This window comes from Electrophorus electricus, chromosome 5 (genome assembly GCF_013358815.1).
Source record: "Electrophorus electricus isolate fEleEle1 chromosome 5, fEleEle1.pri, whole genome shotgun sequence".
In the NCBI taxonomy this organism is placed as follows: domain Eukaryota; kingdom Metazoa; phylum Chordata; class Actinopteri; order Gymnotiformes; family Gymnotidae; genus Electrophorus; species Electrophorus electricus.
In genome coordinates this window covers 12,501-36,482 of record NC_049539.1, presented here as the reverse complement: position 1 = coordinate 36,482, position 23,982 = coordinate 12,501, and the positions used below count along the sequence as shown (strand labels likewise).

The window sequence follows — 23,982 nt, the reverse complement described above, 5'->3', positions numbered from 1 at the left end:
TCAAAGGTCAGAGCGATGAAAGGGTGAACACATGAATACATTACCCTTTGTAATGGTGGCTGGATCGTTGCTGAGGAGGTTAGCACTCACCTGCACTGGCCACATGGGGGCAGCAGAGCAAATATTCTCTTAATATACTTAGCACAGCCAGGTGTGCCCACAGATGTCATTAAACATAACCATAAACACACAGAGCAGCTCACTAGAGTTAACCCTAACACATACCATAAACACACAGAGCAGCTCAATAGAGTTAACCCTAACAGACACCATAAACACAGAGCAGCTCACTAGGGTTAACCCTAACAGACACCATAAACGCACAGAGCAGCTCACTAGCATTAACCCTGACAGACACCATAAACACACAGAGCAGCTCACTAGGGTTAACCCTAACAGACACCATAAACACACAGAGCAGCTCACTAGGGTTAACCCTAACAGACACCATAAACACACAGAGCAGCTCACTCGAGTTAACCCTAACAGACACCATAAACACAGAGCAGCTCACTAGAGTTAATCCTAACAGACACCATAAACACAGAGCAGCTCACTAGGGTTAACCCTAACAGACACCATAAACACACAGAGCAGCTCACTAGAGTTAACCCTAACACATACCATAAACACAGAGCAGCTCACTAGAGTTAACCCTAACACATACCATAAACACACAGAGCAGCTCACTAGAGTTAACCCTAACAGACACCATAAACACACAGAGCAGCTCACTAGAGTTAACCCTAACAGACACCATAAACACACAGAGCAGCTCACTAGAGTTAACCGTAACACATGCCATAAACACACAGAGCAGCTCACTAGAGTTAAACCTAACAGACACTATAAACACACAGAGCAGCTCACTAGAGTTAACCCTAACACATACCATAAACACACAAAGCAGCTCACTAGAGTTAACTCTGACAGACAGACACCATAAACGCACAGAGCAGCTCACTAGCGTTAACCCTGACAGACACCATAAACACACAGAGCAGCTCACTAGGGTTAACCCTAACAGACACCATAAACACACAGAGCAGCTCACTAGAGTTAACCCTAACAGACACCATAAACACAGAGCAGCTCACTAAAGTTAAGCCTGACAGACACCATAAACACACAGAGCAGCTCACTAGAGTGAACCCTAACACATACCATAAACACACAGAGCAGTTCACTAGAGTTAACCCTAACAAACACCATAAACACACAGAGCAGCTCACTAGCTGCAGGTTCTGGGTCTGATCACCAGAGGCACATAACTAACCTCTTCACTTCTCTCGCTCACTCACATACACATGCACACACACACAGCTGTATTCTGTATTCAACTGAAGCAGTGAAGCACCATAACACACAGACATAGTTGACATACTGAGGTGAAAAAGGTAATATGATAATGGTGCCGGAATAAAACTGTGTAAAATGTTGTGAACACATGAATGTACAAAAGAACACACCACCACCACACCATAGACTGTAAACATCTACACTACTCACGTGCTGACAGCTCCTCTGTGGAGAGCTTTCAATAAACATGATAACAGCAAAACCACTTGCTGCAATTGCAACACTAAATACTGTTAAGTGTGTTGTCATTGTCAGCTATCCAAACACATCAGTATCCAAATACACCCTGTTCAGCAGGTGTAAACACTCCAGTCATAGTGTATGGTTAGAACAGAGGCACAAGTCCACACAAGCTCTACTGTATTTAAACATGCCTGGTAGATCTCGCACACACGCATGTCTGGTGCTAAGGAGATCAACAACCACTGGAAACATGGCACCTGAAGCAGGTGATCAGATTGAGCAGTGCAACATTCTGACCCTAACCCTTCTCTCAGTGGAGACACACTCTACACCAGATGACTTCACATTTAGATCTGTATGAGCTACGTTAAAAAAAACTACTGATTACCTTTTTGACTAGATGTTAAGGTCTGTTTATCTCTCAGTAATTTAATATTTTATCTCAAAACGTCACCCATGGTGCTTGTGAGAAAACTAGACCCATAACCGTCGAAGGCTGAGGGCAGATGCACCCTTGCCAGTTACTCCCACAAACACCAGCATGGAATTTGAAAACGATCCAAGTCAACGTTGGTCGTTTAGCGGCAGTAGCAGCAGGACCCTGGTTACAGCTGCATAACACAGGCATGGGAGCATTCATCCAGATATTTCCAAGTTCACACAAAACTTATTACTACTTTCACTGTAAGTCCAAAATTTGTCTGAAGTGCAGCAACTGGGTTACCAAATCACCATGGAACCTTTCGGCTTCTTAAGGGCATAACATAATTTGAGCCTACGTGTTCTAGGACTGAACGCATGACCTTATGATCTTATCGGGGTCCTAATCCCTGGAATAGTGCTCAAGGGAACATTAGGGAAGCAAGGTGTTACAGATTAACACCAGACATTTTACGCTAGACTACACTTTACTCTATTCATGTTTCATATTTAATTGTTTTTTTTGTACTTTGTAATTACTGTTATTCTATTAATTTCCCGCCCATGGACGTTAATTCTTTGAACCATAATGTAATGATGGTTTTATTCTCCTTTTATTGTTGTAGTGATTTAAATCCAGAAATGCAGTTAGTTAGAACAATGAGGCCAGTTCTAGTAAGCACACAGAACTGGAGGTTACTGCCTTGGAACACATGCAGATGTGAATGAACAGACCCAGCTTTACTAGTACACAGTTAGAGTGCTTCGTTGGTCACGGCCTCCAGCTGCCCTCTACTGCCCCATACTGGGTTACGATTGGGAACCATGTGACTGCCTCTGACTCCCACAGCACCACCCTCATCTCTCAATCTCACTTACATGGCATATGCATGTTCTCAGGGTCTGCTGGGACTACGATAATGCGAACCCTAAAATGGCTCCTTCTCTTCTATAGGAGGTTCCTCTCACCACTCACACTGCCAAAAGCCCAATGTAGGACTGGCGCTCTGTAGTTGGTATTTCATGTCTCATCGCCTCATCCTACAGTAGTTACTGCACAATAAATCCTACTGCCCTATACTTGGAGAAACGTCTGCCGTGCAAACATGCAGCCTGGGCTACTGTGTTCCTTGATCCTTTGAAGAATGTCACCTGTCGTCCAACTGCAAAGCTCCGAGAAGCCCTCTCTGATCCAGACTCTGAGCCACAGGCTGGCGTGTTGCTTAACCAAGTTAAAACGAATTACTGACATCATCTGCATTAGAGCCACAAAGAGGAAAATGAGCAATGAACAGAAATTTGTTCATGTAAAAGGCAGGCTGAGATCTGAATGAAAGAATTTATATGAGGTTCAGATTAAAAACTCCTTGGTGAACCCCAAGGCATAAAGTAACAAGAACAGGAACAACTCTTCAGACTTGTCCCAATACTTACAATGTCCCCCAAGTCACGAAACACTTCAACAACAGAAGGTATACCATTAAAATTACATACATATAAATAATTAAGTGTCTACAGATGCTTTTCATATTAATGTCTTAACTGGAATTTGGGGGGGGGGGGGGGGATGCAGATTGACAGTTTGCTCAAAGCTTCAGATGACGTCATCTCCAAATACCCCATAAATCTCAGTGACACTTCTCCTGAGTGTGCCATAAATGGAGGAGCACTAGGATAACTGGGAGAACTGAAACAGCGTATTCCAGGTGCACGGTGCGGCAGCGGATGTGTTATCAGGAAGGAATCCTGACTGACGGGCCCTACGCTGGAACCAAGAGCTGAGACTGGACTTCCGCAAGACTGGTTGTCTGGACGTCTAGGTTAATGGGAATGGGAAGTCCATCTCTACCTAGGAGACCTGCCACTGCCTCTCCTGGGCAAATAACCATTTGATTAATTAAGGACTAGGTTATTGTTTTTCTTTCGACATAAGGGAGGAATGCTTTTGACACAAATCAACTCTGTCAGATCATGAATTGCTGAGATTGCAATGCAGTAGAACATCAACTTCAAATCTGTACACGGCTGAAAGACTCACAACTGTTCAACACCGAGAGACTTAAATGGGACTTCCACGATGGTGAGGAGATGTGTATTGTGTTTGCACTGTGTGTGCATTAACCTTCCTCATGTATAACTGAATCAGTCTCACCTCATGGTACAGAATCTTTGCTCACTATAAAGAACTCTTCGTTGGACCAATGTCATGTTCCCAATTCATTAAAACTTGCAGTCATTAAACAAATTTCAAAATCTAGGCTTAATCCATATGAGCTGCCTTTTATTTCCACAGTACTTGAAAAATTAACAAAGCCAAGGACTGTGTAAAGGAAATAAAAAACTGGACACCGACTAACTTTCTCCTTCGAAATTGTGATAAGACAGATAAGCTACTGCTTGGACCTAAAGCTACAAGAAGCAATTTATCTAATATTTTACTAAATCTTGTGTTGATGATCATGACGCAATGGAATGTCTCAGAGAGCCCTCAGGACTGTGGTTGCCCTCGGGTATGGTGTGTGTGTGTTTGTGTGTGTGTGTGTGCACGCACCCGCATAGGGAGTGCCTTACCTGTGGATCTGTCCATTCTTGTGCAGGTACTCGAGACCCTGTAGAACCTCTTTCAGAATGGTGGCTATGCTGGACTCATCCAGCACGCCACTCTTGTGCTCCCCCCGTGAAATAATGTGCTTGATCACATCCAGCACAGAGCCTGGCCATGCACAGAAAACACAGACATAAGAAAGACGACTCCGATCACGTGAACAAACAGCAGTTCACCAAAGAGGTCTGTGGAAGAACACGGTTCTGTCCATGACAAGACATTCACTCTTATGTTTCAGTCATAAATCAAGACATTACATACATCATGCCTTGCTATCTTTGAAGTTCTATTCTTATGTTTGCTGACACTCTTGAATGCAAATGTTGCCTACCAGATGTCGAACATGCCATCGTTAGGCTGCTATGTCACAAGCATTCAGTGATCACTTCTGTTCATGCAGTATTTTGCATCTGATACCCTAAACCACACATGTACAGCTCTGCATTAGACTGTGTGTACTGTAGCCTAACCCTGTATGAGATTGCAGGTCTGTTTCAGAGGGCTCCATGTCTTTCTTACACACACACACACACACACACACACACACACACACACACACACACACACACACACACACACACACACACGTTATCTGGCTGACATCCATGAAACACTGTCTACATTTTTTTTTTTTACAAGCATTTCTCATTTCTGCTGGACAAGGAACTTTGTGCAAACTCAGAGAGGCTTCAGCGACAAAAAAGAACTCTATGCTGATCTACCAAGAAGGAAAAACAGCAGCAAATGTAATTTCCACACTGCTGAAATTTCATGGAAGCAGCACTGCTCTTTACCTGCGGAAAGATTTAGAAAAAAGAACTGCTTAAGATATCCCAGTATAGCTGGACACAACTGTCCTTTTCCTGTCCTTGCTCACTGGCAGTGCGTCTCTGCAATGTAACCACATCCATGCGTGCATGTGGTTCAGTGAGGGAGTCACTCACAGTCCCAGCCAACATGCTACTACTACACTCACACACATCACTCACAGGTCTCTCGCCCCCAGCTTGCCTGTGCTACTCCGCCCAAGTGGTTCTTAGTGGAGAAATACACTGTAAAGAACCAGGACTTCACCATAAGGCTGCCAGTAAACAGGAAAAGCTCCAGGGCTAACCCTTACCCCAACCCCAGGGCTAACCCTTACCCCAACCCCAGGGCTAATCCTAACCCCAACCCCAGGGCTATCCCTAACCCTATTTGTGCCAGCTGGGATGGTGCTGTCTGTGCTAGTGATGTGTGGATGGCTATAATCTCAATAGCCTGAGAAATTTAAATAAAAGTAAAAATATCCCCCACTAAGAAACAGATGGCAAGAGATAGCAACAAATAGCATTAACTTACCAGTCATCAGCAAACAAGACAAAATAGGCAATAAAGGCAGTTTCTATAATAACAGAAGACTTTACAGAAAGCTAGTTGGGGAGGAATTTGGGTGGTACAAGACAATGAGGTTGAGGAGAGCGAGGCGTGAGGGTCCGCACTTACCACCACTGAGCAACTTCATCACCAGCCATAGTTCATCCTTCACCACAAAGGAGGTGTAGTAGGAGACGATGTTCGGATGGTGGCACTGACTCATGGCCTGAATCTCCTTCTGCAGAGAGAGAGGTGGGGGTAAGATATGACAGAATGATGGAGCCTGCAGCAGCACATCAGTCATCATGAGTCATTGTGAAGGACAGACCCCGAGTCAGGATGTTTCCTGCAGTGTGAGGACATGAGATCTGTCTTAATTCATTTGACCAAACAGCATAATAAAAGGAGGTCCTGTGAATTAGTGACCATTCATATGCTCAAATGAACTAGTGGCCAAAAATAGTAAATCACTTTTTTAAGGAGAAAATAAACACATTAGAGTGAATATTAAGAGTATTAACATGACATCGGGCAGCTACTTGGAGATCAGAACATCCAAGCCAAAAATCACTATAGAATCCTTTACACTGATTCAACCCTAACTTACATCTGTGATCTCATGGTCAAAACCTCCACTTGCTTACTAGATTCACTGCCCACACACTTTCTAAAGGATATCCTACCAGATGTAATTAAACCTTTACTAAATTGAATAAACTCCTCCTTGAACCTTGGCTACATACCTAAATCATTCAAATTAGCAGTACTCAGACCACTTACCAAAAAAAATCTAACCTAGACCCATGTCTAGGAAACAGCACTAATTAAAAGTAATTAATGACCTGTTGTTGGTTTCTGACCAGGGTTATGTCTCTTTGCTTATATTACTTGATCTGAATCCAGCATTTAACACTATAGATTTCACACATTCACTATAGCATTTGACAACATTTTACTAGATAATTAGAAAATGTTGGGATTAAGGGAATAGCCCTTTCCTGGTTTAAATCTTACCTATCTGGTCAATACCAGTTTGTTAACCTACATGGAGACTTCTCAGCATACAACATTAGCTATGGTGTCCCACAAGGATCTGTTCTAGGGCCTTTGCCATTTTCTTTATATATGCTACCTCTAGCTGACATTATATGTAAACACTGTGCTAGTTTTCACTGCTACACTGATTCTCAGCTATATGTCTCAGACAAACTACAGGACCTATATCAGCTTAGTATTATTGACGAACGCATAAAGGACATCAGACACTAGATATTGAGGAACTTTCTCTCACTTAATCCTGACAAAACAGAGGTGCTTCTATTAGACCCATAGACAGCAAGGTCCTCACTCTCTAATAACTCAATGAACCTCAATGGTCTCCCAATCACATCTTCCCTTGGAGTTATTATGAAGCTCAGTCTCTCATTCAATTCTCATGTAAATAATATTTCTAGGACCGCCTTTCTCCACCCCAGAAACATTTCAAAAATTAGGAACATGCTGTCCTCACATGATGCAGAAAAGCTAGTCCATGCATTTATCACTTCTAGATTGGACTACTGTAAAGTCTTACTATCTGATTGTACCATTAAGTGCCTAAACAAGCTCCAGCCAGTTCAAAATGCAGCAGCCAGAGTTCTTACTAGAACTAGAAGATTTGATCACATCACTCCTATGTTAGCTACATTAAGTTGGTTCCCAGTAAAATTTCGTATTGATTATAAAATACTTTAAATGACCTACAAAGCACTAAATGGTCTTGCCCTACAGCACCATAGAGAACTCCTAGTGAATTACGATCCACCACATCATCTTAGATCAAAAGGTGCAGCTCTTTACTAGTACAAAGAATAAGAAAATCTACTACTGCAGGGGGCAGAATCTTTTCCTATAAATCTCTCACACTATGAAAACCTTCCTGTAAATGTTTGAGTCTCAGACACAGTCTCAATATTTAAGGCTATACAGTCAGGCATTGTTTGTTGACTGAGTGAGGTGGAGTGCTGATGTTCCAGGGTGCTTCATGCCTGTGTTTTCTTCTGGCTCTTTCCTTTTAGCTGTGCTGTCATAGCTAGATCTGCCAGAGTCCATCTTTGCACATTATAGTTCCCTTGGACATGCCTAATAATCTAATGTCTCTTTCTGCCAAGGTACAACTACCCCAATAGCATGATGTTACTGAGCCTCAACCCATCTCAGCTGCCATGGCTACTCCCACCACCCCCTGATCTCCCCTGCTGTAGCCCACCACACCTCCACCCCAGCCAACTACTACTCCATTGTCCTAATGGACGTTCACACAGATTGGCCGGTTTCAGATACATGCACACCATCGGGACAAGACTAGGACCTCTAGAAAGTTGGACTGGACATTAATTGCTAATTTTTTTTATTTATGTTTCTCTTAAATTTGTTACTCATGGTGAACACTATTGGCCAAGGTTTCTTCCTCGTGCTCTAGGGAATTTTTCCTCACCCTTGGCTTGCTTTATTTGGGGCTTCGACTTGGACATTTGCAAATCTGATATATATATATATATATATATATATATATATATATATATATATATATATATATATATGAATGAGAGAGAGAGAGAGAGAGCGAGAGAGAGAGAGAGAGAGAGAGAGAGAGAGAGAGAGAGAAGCGCTATAGAAATAAATTTGATTTGATTTCATCAAGTGAGACTGGCCTTGATTACAGGGTTATGGGACCTCTGTCCCCTCACATGATGCTAAACTGAACGAGCACCATTCAAAGGAAGGAACTAAAAATGAAAGGCCAAAGGCCAGTTGAAATATAGAGATCATTTCTCCACTCCACTCCTCCATTTTAAAATACAAAAGACTTGTTCCAGTAATAAATTGTTTTGGGACATTGAACTTTCTGGTAAAAAGTGAAATGTAGAATCCTGTGAGAGACTCCGTTTGCAGACTTCATTGCCACTAAAACGGTGCCTCTATGTCAAACGATGGTTCCTGATAACTATTAAGGTACTGGACTAGTAATCAGAAGGTTGCTGGTTCAAGCCCCTCCACTGCCAAGTTACCACTGTTGGGCCGCTGAGCAAAGTCTTTAACATGTTTCTGCACCCATGCCCATTCTAGCATGTTAAAATGAAACACTTGATAGAATGCAAGACTATTAAAATAGTCCATCCATCCACATCAAATTTCTTAAAACTAGTATAATTACCTGCATACCCATTTTCAGCCATCTACATGCAACCCCATACTGAATACACCATGTCACTGTTCTTTGTTTCCACAACAATCACACCTGTGCTTTTAAAAAATGCATCCAGTGTAAGATAACTTCTGATTTGTCAGAGAAAATTAAATTACCATCAAAACAATTGCCTGACACATTTAAATTGTATACAGAATGTTAGTAAAATACTTTATTTGCTTGCTCACATCTTTGTACAAAAACGTGTTAATTTCCCCATCACAAAATACACAAGCGTTTAGTTACCACACAATGTACGTTAGCTGTTTATGGCCCAACACTTCGATGTCACTTATTTTCTTTGAATGACACTTATTCACCCCTATGAGTACCAAGTTGTTAGGCAAGGGGGGGGGCTGTTAAATTACTTCACAAGTGTTTACATTTAAGTCATTTAGCAGATGTACTTGTCCAGAAAGACTTACAAAAGTGCTTTGTCATTTCCTCATAGAATTTCATCGTTGTACAGTACAGCAGGTTAGAGTCCAATATGCCAATGAACTAGAATATTGTAGAAATACAGGGATCAATTCTGATACCTTGAGGTGTGAAACACACAAACTCTATAACAGTCAACATCAGTGCAATAAACAATACAATAAGTACTAGAATTTTATCCAGTTGTACCATTTATGAAACATCAGTCGTGCATCCGCCTTACTAATGACTCATCAAGGGCTATCAAACTGACAGACTGTGTGGCCTACAGACCAAGGGGGGAATATAGGACAGAATCAAGGGGGGGGGGGGGGGGGGCTAACAGCTAGCAAGACTGAGCACAGGCGCAACTTGAACACCTGAAGAACAGCATCTGAAAAACCAAGGCAGATTAAAAGGAGCATTTCTGAGCTACAGAAACTAGCTCTTCTGTACAAGACCAACCTGAAATCAAAACCAAAGCTCTGCAAGGGGCCAGCAACAAGGTGACCGTCTGGTTCCCCACACATATATGAACATAACGTCATACTGATAAACCCACAGACACGCTCTGGATAAGAGTATCGGCCAAGTGCTGTAAATGTAAATGACGCAAGCAACATAAACTGTCCAGCACTTAGCAACCACTTAGCTAGATAACAGAACCACCAAACTGTTTCAGAGTCCAGTCACATTTACCAATGAACAAGTCATGTCAAAGGAGAAATTGTTGGCAGGGCAGAGATTCTTGTGAAGGCCAGAAAAGAACCAAGACCAAAATCTCCAACACTTAACCCAAGACCTAAACCTCCAACACTGAACCTGACATTCTGCCTTGTTTGGTGGTATTATTATTATTTTCAGATTTATATAGCGCCTTATTCAAACTCAAGGACACTTTAGACAGAAATCAGCTTTTACACCCAAATAAATCACTCTCACGCCAAGAAGTGGCAGCCAATGATAACCTACTGCACAGCAAGTTCCAACCTGAGCAACATGGAAAAGTTATATGAAGCCAAAGGATTATATAGGATTATATAGGATTGCTGTAGGTGTGGTATCTCTCAAATGGGTGTGTCATGAACATATCCGATAGCAGGAAGGCAAGATTCAGTAAACTGGAGGTCTGTCCTTATTAAGGTACTGTTAGTATCAGTTATTTCTGCTGACCTTTGGTAGGTGGCTGCACAACATTAACGCATCATGTAGCCTCACATTTGAAACAAGGAATATGTAACAAAGGAACTTAATGTCTCCACTAAAATGTCTAGACATATGAAAGGAGAGGATGCTGGGGGTTTGCCATTTAATAATAATAATAATATATATAAAAAAAAAAAAAAAAAAAAAAAAAAAAAAACTTTTGATAACCTTGAACTTATGTTACAGTACATTTCCAAATTCTGGTAATATTTTACTTTACATTTGCATAGTTTACAAAACCTGAGAACCTTATTTATGCATATTTATTTATAATTGAATTTTCACAATGACAACTGAATAGAAAATAGGCATTTGGAATGAAACTAACTTTCTCTTTCATTTTTGTGTATTTTTAAATGTGCTTCCATGGAGAAATGAGGCAGAGAAACACAGGCTTGGAACAGAAATGCCCTTGAGCAAAGGAGGGGAAGGCCTCTTCTCGTCACACTGGTGCTGGACAGGCCAACCCCAGCAAGTTGTTCGCGAAAGCAGAACCCGCCTCCTGCACATCAGGGCCTTTGTACAGGGCCAGTATGGGCTGAGAGGGCACGCCCCTGGAAGGGTCCGGGGGCATGCACGGCCAGTATGGGTTGAGGGGGCACACTCCTGGATGGGTCCGGGGACGTTCCACTGGGTGGTTCTCCGCTCAGACTGGGCTTTTCTCATTGCTAATCTTCCTCTCTGGGAGGGAAGAACCAGCCACAGCTCTGAGGATAAGTGTGCCCACCTGCTGGACTGCTGGGTCCATAACTTCAAACACATTCATGAATAAATAAAGCAGGCTTTTACCTTTCAGTTTATTTCAGTTTTTCTCTTCCTATTCAGACACGTTATTTTAAATGTTTAGTCTACAGATGAGAACTAGAGGAAAACTACATGTATTAGTGAAACCTAGCTAAACCTACAGTACTGCTAGAAGCTTAAATAGGCCATTTCAGTAATTATGGTGACCACTGTGGGGTATTTGTTATATCATTTGAAGCTAAGGCAATTTATTTTGCATTCAGCCGACAGGTACAATTACAGGTTTTAGCAAAGCTGCTTACCTTACTCAACAATAACCACCCCTCACAAAAACAGCACATGCTTCACACTGGCTTCAATAAGCAGTGAACACCACTTGACTATCCACAGCTGACTGAAATGCCATTACTTTCAGCTCAACCCACTGAAGGATTACCACTCGCTCAGAGGGTGTGCCCCTCCTCCTCGTCCCGCCGGGGCACTGCAGCTGGGCCTGCGTCAGTAGCAGCATGACCTCATGTTGAAACGCTGGCCCCCGTGACAGTTGTTGCCTCAACCCTCCCGCCCATCTCCTTGAGTTGCTCGGCACCCGCATGCCTGCTTCGTTCCACTGATTCCATTATATCAAAGCAGATAGGATTCCAGACACACATTTGTGTGGAGGAAATTCTGCTGATTCACTCCACGGTGGGAAGTGCAGAGAGAGAGAGGGTAGTGAAAGGGGTGCTATGCTTCAAAATGAGCAAAGACAACGAGCTCAGCAGATCACCTGCACAGACAATTTTCAGTCCTATTAGAAAAGGGAGAAATAAACTCTAAGAGACTGACAGAATATTAACTGGGGTTAAGGGATGTCTGGCTTGGGAATAAAGGTTAGGCTAAAGGAAGGTTCAGCTGGCCTTCTGCATGTCAAGGTGCATAGCCTGGAGGCCCTGGTCGTAGAGTTTTCTGGTAACCCAAGATGTTGATGCTGTTCTCCAGCCACCTCATGCAGTCACTCAAGTTTGTGATGATGATCTGAATGGAATGTCTCAAGGAGCTCTCCAGATCGCTAATCATTGGCTCATGCACTGTATGTGGGCTGTTCATATAATGTGTACCTCGACAAATCTAACCTGCATCTTTTGGTTTTATTTGCATGTTACTGCATAGATGATGCCAGCAGTAAACTAGTCATGCTCATTGATGACTAGGGATCCTAGCCTGTGTAAAGCTGCTTTGTGACAACTTGTGTTCTAAAAAGCACTACATAAATAAACTTGACCTTGCTATTCTGAGCCGTGGCTGCAGGGATCTTTGTTTAAGTCACAGCTGCTACAAAAGTCAAGTTTCAATTAAGCTAGTACCTTTTAGTACCTAAAAAAAGCTGATTGCCACATCTTGCTGTTGAGGGGGAAAAAAAACATTTAATGAGTAGTTGACAGAAGACAAGTGACAGAGCTACAATGCTGGTCTTTGTGCCTTGCCTTTGGGAGGACCTCTCCCGTCTGGTCCTCGACGTCACGCTCATATGGTGTTCTCTGTGAGAAACTGATGCATAGCTTAAACCCTGCTGGACGGGTTTCTCATGTATTATAGCAGAAAACGTTATAAGGAACTTTACAGGGGTTTTTGTTTAGCAGCTTTTGAGAAGCAACATAAACCAAAGGTTTCGAAGAACTTTTTAATTTGTAAATGCAGGACAACAATGTAATATCAGAAAACAGAAAACGTCATGTGTCTTTGTGGTGTACATGAGTGAGTCTGTATGTGAGTAAGAATGTGTGTGCAAGTGTGAGTGTGACTATGTAAATATGAATGCTTGAGTGAATATAAATGTGTGTGCAAGTATGTGAATGAGTGAGACAGTGTGTGTGCATCAATGTGTATGTGAGTGTGTGCATGTGTGAGTAAGAATGTGTGTCAGCTAAATGATGTAAATGTAAGTGTGTGCATGCATGTCTGAGTGAGTGTGTGAGTATCAATGTGTATGTGCGCATGTGTGTGAGTATCAATGTGTGCAAGTGTGTGTGAGTATGAATGAGTACGCGAGTGTGTGAGTGTGAGTGTGTGTGTGTGTGTGTGTGTGTGAGGCTGTATGAATGTGTGTTCATGAATGTGTGACATTGCGAGTACGAGTGTGTATGCACGTGCATGTGTGAAAGAGGGCGTGCGAGTATGAATTTTGTGTTTGAGTGTGTGAGTAACATTCCAGTACCAGGAGCTCATCCATGCTGGTCTGGCATTTTTCCAGGTTGATGCGTTTAATGGCAACCTTCTCCTTCCTGGGGACGCAGTAGGCAGCCTGGACAACAGCTGTGGCTCCGCTCCCTGGAAAAAAGCAAAGACCTTTCAACACTGCAATATGTAATCAAAAGACGACCACCCATCTCCCAGTATTTTACCCAGCCTGATATTACGCAAATTCATTTTAAAGGGCCCCCATTAAGGACAAATTATTTTCCCTCAATTTATTAAGGATTTTAAAGCAATATGTAAATATTGTTCATTTCAAAACAGACTGTTCACTTCAACAGTCCATACAATCTATGTATGGAATCCAAGCTGCAAAAATAGTCCATTCTGAAATCACCATTTCTGTAATGTCATGAGAACAAACTCATTTACATATCTCCACCTATTCAGTTTAGCCCTGCCCAATTATAGTGCAGTAATGCACTTACAATACATGTCCATTACAACAGAGTGCATTTATCTTATATCCATCTTAAAGGCACAGTAACAGTCTGTTTAATTTTGAGTGATAAAAGAGGTTTGAAAATGACACACAAAAGTTGTAAGTGGATGTCAAGAAAAAAAAATAAAGACAAGACAAACATTAAAAAGATGTAGAGGGCCCTTTAAGTGCAGCTTTCAGTTAACATGGAAGCCTTTCCCCCATCTAACCCTAACCCTTAACCCCTAACCCTAGAAATTCAATGACTCACCTGGTAAAGCACACACCCTACATTTCATTATCTAGATAAACGTCTCGAAGACAAAACATTTACATTTTTTCCCCAAATCACGAGGAGTCATTTGATTAATTATTGTCAATGTCTACAATGAAATGTAATAAATTAAATAAACAGAACTTTCTTTGGCAAACACACACAAAATGAACTAGAAAAGTTGGCCAGCAATTTTCATATCAGTCCATTCCTACTTCCAAGCCAAGCTTTGGGTCGCATTCATCTGAAAATGACTGGTAAGGACTAGAGAACAAACAGAGTGCTGAGTCAGCACTGTCCCATCTACCTGCTGGGAGCCCAGTCCCTGCCAGTTGCCCCGGGAGAGCAGGCCCCAACCCAGTAGCTCCTACAGCTCAGCTGCTCCACTGACAGCCATGCAAAACAGAATGAGAGCCACACCTCTTACCAACTGTGGGGTTAACCCAGCTGATCTGACTTAACCGTAACCCCAACCCAGTCTCGTATCACAGCAGGTTTGCACAAGACGAGAGCACAACGTGCACAGAAACCAATGTGCACAACATCGCAATCAATAGCCACACACATGCACACTATCCCAAACATCACTCATATGTGGCACAGTTTTGGTACATTTCTGATATGTAAAGCACAATATTGATGTTGGCGCGGGGGTGTTAACCCCAACACTTTGAGCAGGGAACACTTTAACCCTTCTAAGATCTGGATTAGGGTTAACCCTAACAGTATGAGAAGGGAACACTAACCCTGCTAATGTTTTAAGAAAGAAAAACTGCTTCTGAGATGCAATGTCATCACTTCATAATCCTAAACAACAACAAACTGCAGCAGTCTCATCTGGATAAATACAGTGGGGCAACTATGAATAAACAACAATGAGTGTTCTGCTAACAATAAATAACAAGGACCATTTCATTAGCTCCAGGATTTTGTTTTTAAAGAAAATGTGAAACCATCATCTGGTATGTGGGCTATGTTAAATTTAACTTTTTGTTTTGTTTTTTTATGTTTGACCAAACTAAAATGTTTGTCAACAGCAGATTAACTTACCCGGAGATACATATAACTGCACCAGGGTGTGTAAAGTCCACACAGGTCTGAGCGGCACAATGCCACCTCAGAGCAGTGTTGCTCAATAAGATCCTTCAGTCACGGATCTGAGTTTGCACTTCCTGGTTTTTTGGGGCCTGCTGTGTCTCTGCATACGTCCTGCATGTGACTCATGAGCGTCTTAATAACGGCAGGAACAGCTAGGCATCCTCCACCAGACCAGCGGGCTCTAGAAATAACCCCTTACAGCAGGAGCAGCAGGGATTACCTTTTGGGCTACCAATACATTCAGCTACGATCAAACACATTTGTTTGTTTGTTTTTGTTTGTGTGTGTGTGTGTGTGTGTGTGTGTGTGTGTGTGTGTGTGTGTGTGTGTGAGAGAGAGAGAGAGTTTGGGGAAGGGCAAAGCCTTGTCACTTAGTATGAGCCAATATCTCCCTTTGGAGTTACTTATTCAACTGCATGTTCAAACCCACACATTTATGTAATATACCGCACATTTGTGTAATATAACACATTTATGTAACATAACAAACATTTGTGTAATTTAGCACAAATCTGTGTAAAATAAGCTTGTCCAGAGAAGGAAGTGATTGACCAATACAGCACTAATCCGGTAAAGGATTCCTTACCCGGGGTTATGCCAAAAATGTTTACCCACATTTATATTTCCATCAGGTCCTTCCCACAGCTCAGGGAAATTTTATTTGAATCTGTGACATTCAAATATGTGCTTATTATAATTTTATGCTTCAGCCCAACATTGGTAAGCTCTCTAAAAAAGTCTTTAGTCAGTTTACAATTCAAAAATATATATTTATTATTTAACAAAGAAAAACTATACTGCAATAATACACACAAGCTTTTCACAACTTTTGCTGCACAGGCTAAAATACTGAAAGCTACTAAACACTCAATCTGCCTTTGAAGAGAAAGGCAAAACATACAGCCTTCATGCATCACGTGAATGTGCTTAACTACTACTGTGGATTCTGGATCACAGCTTCTAGTTTACAGACCGGCCAATCACCAAAACCCCCAGTTTACAGACCAGCCAATCACCAAAACCCCTAGTTTACTGTTCTGCCAACCACCAAAGTTCCAGAGTCCACAACAATAAAGGGTCAAGAAAGAGGCCTGCCATCATATCACAATAATTCATTTCCCACATCAGGTGTTTGTTTACTATAATTTCACACTTCAGCCCAACACTGTATGTAGACACAGATATGATGAATTACAGAGTAACTGCCAGTTTTCAAATGCTAGAATAAAAAACTATGTCTATGGTTAGATTAATTAAAAAATAATAATTTTAGTATATTTTAGCCAAACACACTCCTTCTAATGCTTTTTTTTATAATTATAAACCTTTTTTAATTTAATATATTTGAAGACATAAGCAAACAAACAACATTGTATTAGTATATTAAAAAAGCATTAGTGAGTTCTATTTGTCTTTGAACAGACAATAATTCTGAAACTCAGCCAGATCTAAAAAAAAAAATAAAAATGCACAAATATTTAAACACTCAAATCTCTCCAGTGTTTTTTTCCCTTCTTGTCCTTACAGGTACTTGGCCCCAATACTGACAAAGTAGTTAAAAGTACCTAGTTTTGTATACGAGATATATATATATAACTGCCACACTGCCATCACTGCGACGACGAGACACACTGCCTAACACTAATCTTCCACACCATGCTCATTTGACCATTTACTTTACATATAAACCCCATGATGCGTCAGAACCTTTATGAAACCCATACGTATAGTAAGACTTCAACAGTGCACATTTATTTAATGCAGTATAGTGTAACTCTAATATCATCATATTGTAGAAACTAATTCTGCCTTATACATTAATAAACAGCATGTATGTGACACAGATGACTATAATGACATCTGAACCCATGAATCATACATCGCTTTGCCATTAACTAAAATAGCTTCTTAACTATCTATAAACTCTCTCAGTCCTGTAAAATTAGCCATGCTTCCTTAGAGTTGTTTTCTCTACTGTCAAACCATGAACAGGATTTTATGGGCACATCAATAACTTTCACAGCTTAAGAGCAGTAAAGTTTGACTTCATGAAACATATTAGAAAACTATCTGCCGTCCCAAGCCAGCAGCCTGCTATGCCAAAGACCAGCCTGGACAGAGTCAGCCTGTATGACCCGTGTTATCAGACAGAGCAAGTAACAAATATAAGCATCCTAATCTAATCATCTTTGGCAATCAACGAGGCTGAAGACTACTCTCCTAAACATTAATATCTGGGTTTCAGGAACCATCTGAACAGACTCGTTACAGCTAACACAGGCTCGAGCTGCCAGTACGCGGAGTATGCGTCTCCATTAAGAGATGTTTAGAAGTTTGCACAAATTATGCATTTTAGCACATTCAATAGGAGATTCACTTATTTGGCATGACTTACTGCACACAAAAGCAAAGTTGTGCCCTGTGTTCAGTCGTTCACTAGATTGTAAAAATGTCAAGTTATGCGAGATGTATATACCAAAATAAATTGTCTACATATGCCGCCCATTTTCCACGGCAGACAACTAAACGGAAGAGAGAGTAACCAGGTAATCAGACAATCCGTATGGCATTTAATCTGATAATCAGACAATCCGTATGGCATTTAATTTGATAATCAGACAATCCGTATGGCATTTAACCTGATAATCAGACAATCCGTATGGCATTTAACCTGATAATCAGACAATCGATACGGCATTTAATCTTATAATCGGACAATTCATCAACATTTACTGCGTTTTATCAACCGTAACTGTGGGCGGCTCCCCTTCAGCAGGCCTGCTGCGTATTGTGTTTGAAGCAATCTTTACAAACAATCTTAACAAATAATTTTTTGAAACAATTCGTCATGGCCAGTCTTATACGTGAGACTCTGTAACAATAACTCTGCCGACATGTGAACAGATAGCCCATCCTATTTTATCTAATCCAGGTCATGTGCCGAGTAACAGACCCTCGCAGAATAAGGAAATGTTTCTGTCTTTGGGCTTGTGAGCATTTTCATCCATTTTGATCCGTTTTTTAATCCGTAATGATCTGTGCCACTACCACCTGGTAGGGTTCGGGTTCGGGTTCAGGGTTAGGCTAGCCAGATCTCCGACCGTCATGTGCACCGGTCTGAACGGGGAAATGCGAACCATTGGGTTGGGTTTGGTTTTTTTGTGCGCCACCCCGTACAGAAGGGAGTTGTAACACACTGCACAACTAAAACACCCCAAGTCAATGTTTAATGTTGTTTCCTAAACCAACATCTAACTCGGAGAGTCTGCGACCAACCCTAGTCCATTAGCTAGTGGCTAACCTACCTAACATCAGACAAACCGACACACAGATATCAAACCGGGTGTCACTAATGTCAGAAACCCTGCCCAGTCGCCGATACCAGTTAGTTAAGTTAGTTATTATAGTTAGGTAAGAAAGTTAGCTAGTTAGTTAGTTAGTTAGTTAGTTAGTTAAGGCGAGGGGACTGTCTGCTTGGTGGTGTAGCTATCTTATTTTAGCTTAGCTTATTTTAGCTTAGCTACCAGGTGAAATGCTCCATTTTCATGCAGGCAGAATGTGTTATGTGGCCAACATGGACAACTTCATAGCTCTCTATCTACCCCTAACCCTGCCTATCTGCCTCTACCCCTGCGGTAACGCCTATCATACCCACCGATGACCTCCTGGAGCTCGTAATCATCCTTGTTGATGGACCAGGTTTGGGCGCTCAGGTCCTCCGACATGGTGACTGGTGTGATAAAGTCCTACTTCTACTTAAATACTGTCCAAGCTTGCAGATTATTCTCTGAAAACAAGTAGATTGAAAAGCAGGCCGTCCAGCGACAGTAAGTTCCCTTAACAGTGATCCTGCAAAGCTCCTACTATCATTCCCAAAGTTTGCCACCAGCGCCACGGCGCGCCTGCACATTCCTGCGGAACACAGCGGCGGCCATGTTGGGAGCGGCAGTGTTCAATACAAAAGACAGAAGTAGTGTGTAATGTGTCATGATCTCTCAAATATTGTGCTACGAATATAAGCACACTGTTATGTAAAAATATTTAAATAATTGTAATCCCATAAGACACTCCAGATTTGACGTATGTAAGACTGTGACACGGCAATTTACCGCAAACCCTTTGTGATTTCAACACCTGTCATGGCGGAAAATAACTCCCATTCCGAAATAGGCGCTTCAACAACGCAAACGTCTCATACGTTTACAAATCGAGTATGCTTCCTATCACTAGAATTGAATTATTATTTCTTCCGGTTTAAAATGCAGGTCGCTCTCTCGCTCGCTCTCTCTCTCTCTCTCTCTCTCATATTATCTCTCAAGCTGTATACACGCGCGCATATATATATATATATATATATATATATATATATATATATATATATATATATATATATATATATATATATATATATATATACATATATATATATATAAAGTAGATATTATATATATATATATATATATATATATATATATATATAAAGATGTCTGGTCCATCTGATGAAGGACCTCTGTCCGAATCGTCCTGTTTCTCTGAAACTACAGTTTTGAGAAAGCTTGAGAAATAACAAGGGCTGACAGAAGAGCTGGAAAAGATTTGGGGGGTGAAGGCAACTATGGTTCCTGTGATAATCAAAGCACCAGGGGCTGTAGGCAAACAGGGAGAATGGCTGCAACAGATCCCAGGAAGAACATTGAAACATTCAAGATCTTGGTCAGAAGAGCTTGGGCCTGGGAGCCTGAGAGTCCTGCTTAATATATATATATATATATATATATATATATATATATATATATATATATATATATATATATATATAGAGAGAGAGAGAGAGAGAGAGAGAGAGAGAGAGAGAGAGAGAGAGAGAGAGAGAGCCTAATAATGGCATTGCCAAATATGAAAAAAAAAAAACACTGTATAACATCTATATTTAAATATTCTTTATTGCTTTTAGCAAGTACAAAAATGTCTTTCAGGTTTTTAGAAAGAGCTAAATGTGCTATGACTGAGAAGTATGCTGAAAATGGGCTTAATTGTTTGTTGCCCTCCTGTGGCATAAACGTTAAAACATTCTTCTTGACTTCTGAGATATATATATATATAATCAGTCTTTCCTACCTGTGACTTGGTTTTCCATCCTCATGGTTTTCCATCCTCACTCTTAGGAATGTTTGAATCCCAACTTTCAGGCAGATAGCTAGATAGCTAGATAGACGGGGTTTTAACTAAGAGAACTCAAAGGATTTGCTTTGCTAGAATTTCAACATTTTTAGATGGAAGGGTTAGGGTTAGGGTCAGGGTTAGGGTTAGGGTTAGGGTTAGGCTTAGGCTTTCAAATTTCTCAAAATAAATTGGTTAAGATTATTTGAAATTTCCCAGTGAAAATATATATGGAATTGTCTCTTTATAAAATGATGGATTGAGTAAAAGTGTAGGACAGACTTGCATTTATAATTATTTAAGGTGCATAAGATATTTTGTTCAGTTGAAAGTTATTCTACTAGAAGAACCAGAGATTTGATTCCACCTGGTTTTTAGTGTGTAGGGACTCCTTTATGTATGCAGCTGCAAGTCTGTGGATTTGGTTGCCAAGGTTTTAAAAATGATAAGTAATGGTACCAATTACACATGTATGTTATTTTTAATTTTACTTTAGTTTTGATGAAGAAATGTATTGTAATAATGTTTTATTATTCAGTTTTCTTCTGCTGCCTTTTATGGGACCTGGTATTGTATAAGGGACCACAATGGAAATAAGTCTTTGGACTTTTTTTGTTATCCCAGTCTGTTTGTATTATAGGTACCACATGGTATATTAGTGTGGATAGTTTGTAAAATATGAAATTATGTAATCTAATCAAATCCCTCCCCATTCTTCTTTACATTACCGACATGTGTTATGGATAGCAGGGATGTAAGTAATTGACCAGATAAACTCTGGTATTGAGACAATGTGAATGTGGTCACTGGATATGACTGAGGTCAGAAGACCTTATTACTGTTTTTATGTTTATGGTATCTTTAAAGAAAGGATTCTATTTAAAATAGTACAATAGGGTTTTCACAGAAAATGTGTGAATTTGAATATTTTATTGTATGTGAAGTTTAAAAAAGTACATTAATTCATTGAAATAAGGGGTGAAATGAGATGGAAAGTAAATTGTGCAAAACACCTTTGATATTCATTAAATACATAAATAATCAGAAAAAAATAACATTTCAGTGGTGCCGATATAAAAAATCATTCAACCTGCAACCAATAAGAACACGCAAGCATTGTTCCACTGCTCCCGATAACCAGCCCCCGTAATACAAAACCGCAGCAGCCACAACCCCTAAAAAAGTACTAAAAGAAGCAAGAGTTATGAACACTGCACACTCCCCCTGAACTGCACACTCATTACCCAGGACTCAGTATTTGTGCCCCTGCTATTATACTGTCTTATGATGCTGTACACAGAACCACATGAGAAAGAGCAGATTATGGTCAGCCTATTCTATTTTATTCATTTTTTATTTTTACCAAACTAATGCTATTGCTAAAGTGTGATTGCAGGAGGCACTATAATATAAAATGATCTTTTTTGTGACTCTGCATTAAAATAATGTTCAAAACACAGTTCAGACATTTGGGAAAGCTTTTCATGTAAACAACTGTGAAAATTATTCCCCATCCTGTTCTCTAGAAGCCAGTGTGGGGGTCCCCTTATAACCACAGGGTTAGATGTAAGACATTTGTAGTGGTTAGGGTACATAGAGGGCTTTGGCCAACCGATTCCAGAACCAGGACTGTGTACAAGGTCTGGTGTAGTCACAGACAGTCAGGAAGCGGAGAATGCTGGGAAAAGGCCTCTTCATGGGCTTGTATACCACAGGAATCAGTCGTTTCGTACGAGCACCTTTATAGGAAACATGGAAAGCCACTGATGAAACCATACGACACAGCAGGAAACACTAAGAGGTCACAGGAAGTTTCAATAGAGACTCATTGTTTGTATAGCCTCAACACGCATGTGTTTAAACTCTAGTGAAATACAAATGACCATGTCAGTGAAAAAGGTGTGAAGTATATCAGCTGGACAAAAATGTACCTGGGCAAAGGCTGAGGGCAAATTTAGTCTGAAAATCACAGGCATCACTGTCCAGGTAATCATCAGATATGACCACCACCATCTTCTTACACCTAGACACCCCACAGTCAGGATTTTTCACTGAACATAGGTCATCCAGTTCATACAATAAACATTTTCACTATAACATCTATTCACTGCAACACAAAACTGAAAGTAACCACCAACCATATTTAGTTGCCACTTACCTCTTCTCAATGAGTTCGCTGGTGATGGTCCACACGCACGTGCCAGGAAGAACATCTCGGTCAAACACACACAGCTTGAGCTTGTATTCAGTTTGCTCTAAGTGTTTGATCATCTCGTGCACAAACTGCAAGTCATTCTTGCAGTAGCAAATAAAGGCGTCAAACTGCTCCGGCATGAGATCTGGAGACATCACCAAATTGTACAGTGCTAAGCACACTTTTACTGGCTGAGAACTGACTTTCAATTTAAGCAAGATCATGGTAACTTTATAATTACAAAGTAATTACAGCAAGGAAACATACAGTGCATATTAGTGAATGATGGTTTTAATAAAAGTGTTACACTCATCTTGTTAATCAAATGTTCTACACCATGCATTTGACCTTGTCCATATAAATGTGTTTTATTTGCTGAATAAAACACATCATAATACATAAATAACTCAAAATCGTAATCATGTAGTATGTTTTTACACACCATCATGCACTGTGATGCCTTGATCTTGCCTACTGTCCACCTCTGGGACTTGAACTTGCCTTTCCAAATACCTCCGGCAATCCTCATCTGCAACAGCACATAAAGACAACTTTAGCTTCTTTTACTTCATTAAAATAAATCTTGCTGCAAATCTATAATATGACCTTTATCAGTCACTTAAAAACATTCCCAAATTAACCTTCCAGAGAACGTATAAAATGCATTTAATTACAGATGTAATATTTCAAGATGATATTAAAAACGTGGTGAAAAGGGGAATTGGGTGGTTTGTACAAACAATAAAGCGAAACCCACCTATAAGGTGTCGCAGCTCTGAAATAATATCATTCCTTTCAACCTCATGAAGGAAACGCAACAGATTTCCAACTGTGGCGTCTGGTCGAGTTTGCCATTCTTCTAAAAGTTTTTGAGTGGGATTTTCCAGTCGTTCGTAGTTCCTTATCTCCAGATAAGAAAATCCCATTCTTTCGGCAACGTCAGTCCAATTTGCTGCCACGGTGTTTGTTGGATTTAAATATAGTGCCAGTTTTCTTCGAACAGAATAGTTTAGAGCTATTACAGAAGTCGCATCGTAGTCAATCGACGAAGCCATGTTGGTGCGCAGAAATCTGCAGGATG

General features: G+C 40.7%; 2 protein-coding genes across 2 annotated transcripts in view; both read right to left on the bottom strand.

Annotated features, from left to right (window-relative positions):
• Window positions 1-19,458, bottom strand: part of oxsr1b (oxidative stress responsive kinase 1b) — a 34,862-nt gene extending 15,404 nt beyond the window's left edge. Inside the window, exons 1-4 of the mRNA XM_027022391.2 lie at window positions 19,203-19,458; window positions 13,717-13,829; window positions 6,053-6,161; window positions 4,534-4,675 (exon numbers count right to left, since the gene is read on the bottom strand). Coding sequence (XP_026878192.2) covers window positions 4,534-4,675; window positions 6,053-6,161; window positions 13,717-13,829; window positions 19,203-19,272 — 434 coding nt within the window. The 5' untranslated portion in view covers window positions 19,273-19,458. The remainder of the gene's footprint in view (window positions 1-4,533; window positions 4,676-6,052; window positions 6,162-13,716; window positions 13,830-19,202) is intronic.
• Window positions 19,459-21,620: 2,162 nt separating this feature from the next.
• myd88 (MYD88 innate immune signal transduction adaptor) overlaps window positions 21,621-23,982 on the bottom strand; it is a 2,544-nt gene continuing 182 nt past the window's right edge. The window contains exons 1-5 of the mRNA XM_027022387.2: window positions 23,659-23,982; window positions 23,344-23,430; window positions 22,866-23,046; window positions 22,639-22,730; window positions 21,621-22,446 (exon numbers count right to left, since the gene is read on the bottom strand). The exon at window positions 23,659-23,982 is cut by the window's right edge and continues 182 nt beyond it. Coding sequence (XP_026878188.2) covers window positions 22,292-22,446; window positions 22,639-22,730; window positions 22,866-23,046; window positions 23,344-23,430; window positions 23,659-23,956 — 813 coding nt within the window. The 5' untranslated portion in view covers window positions 23,957-23,982 and the 3' untranslated portion in view covers window positions 21,621-22,291. The remainder of the gene's footprint in view (window positions 22,447-22,638; window positions 22,731-22,865; window positions 23,047-23,343; window positions 23,431-23,658) is intronic.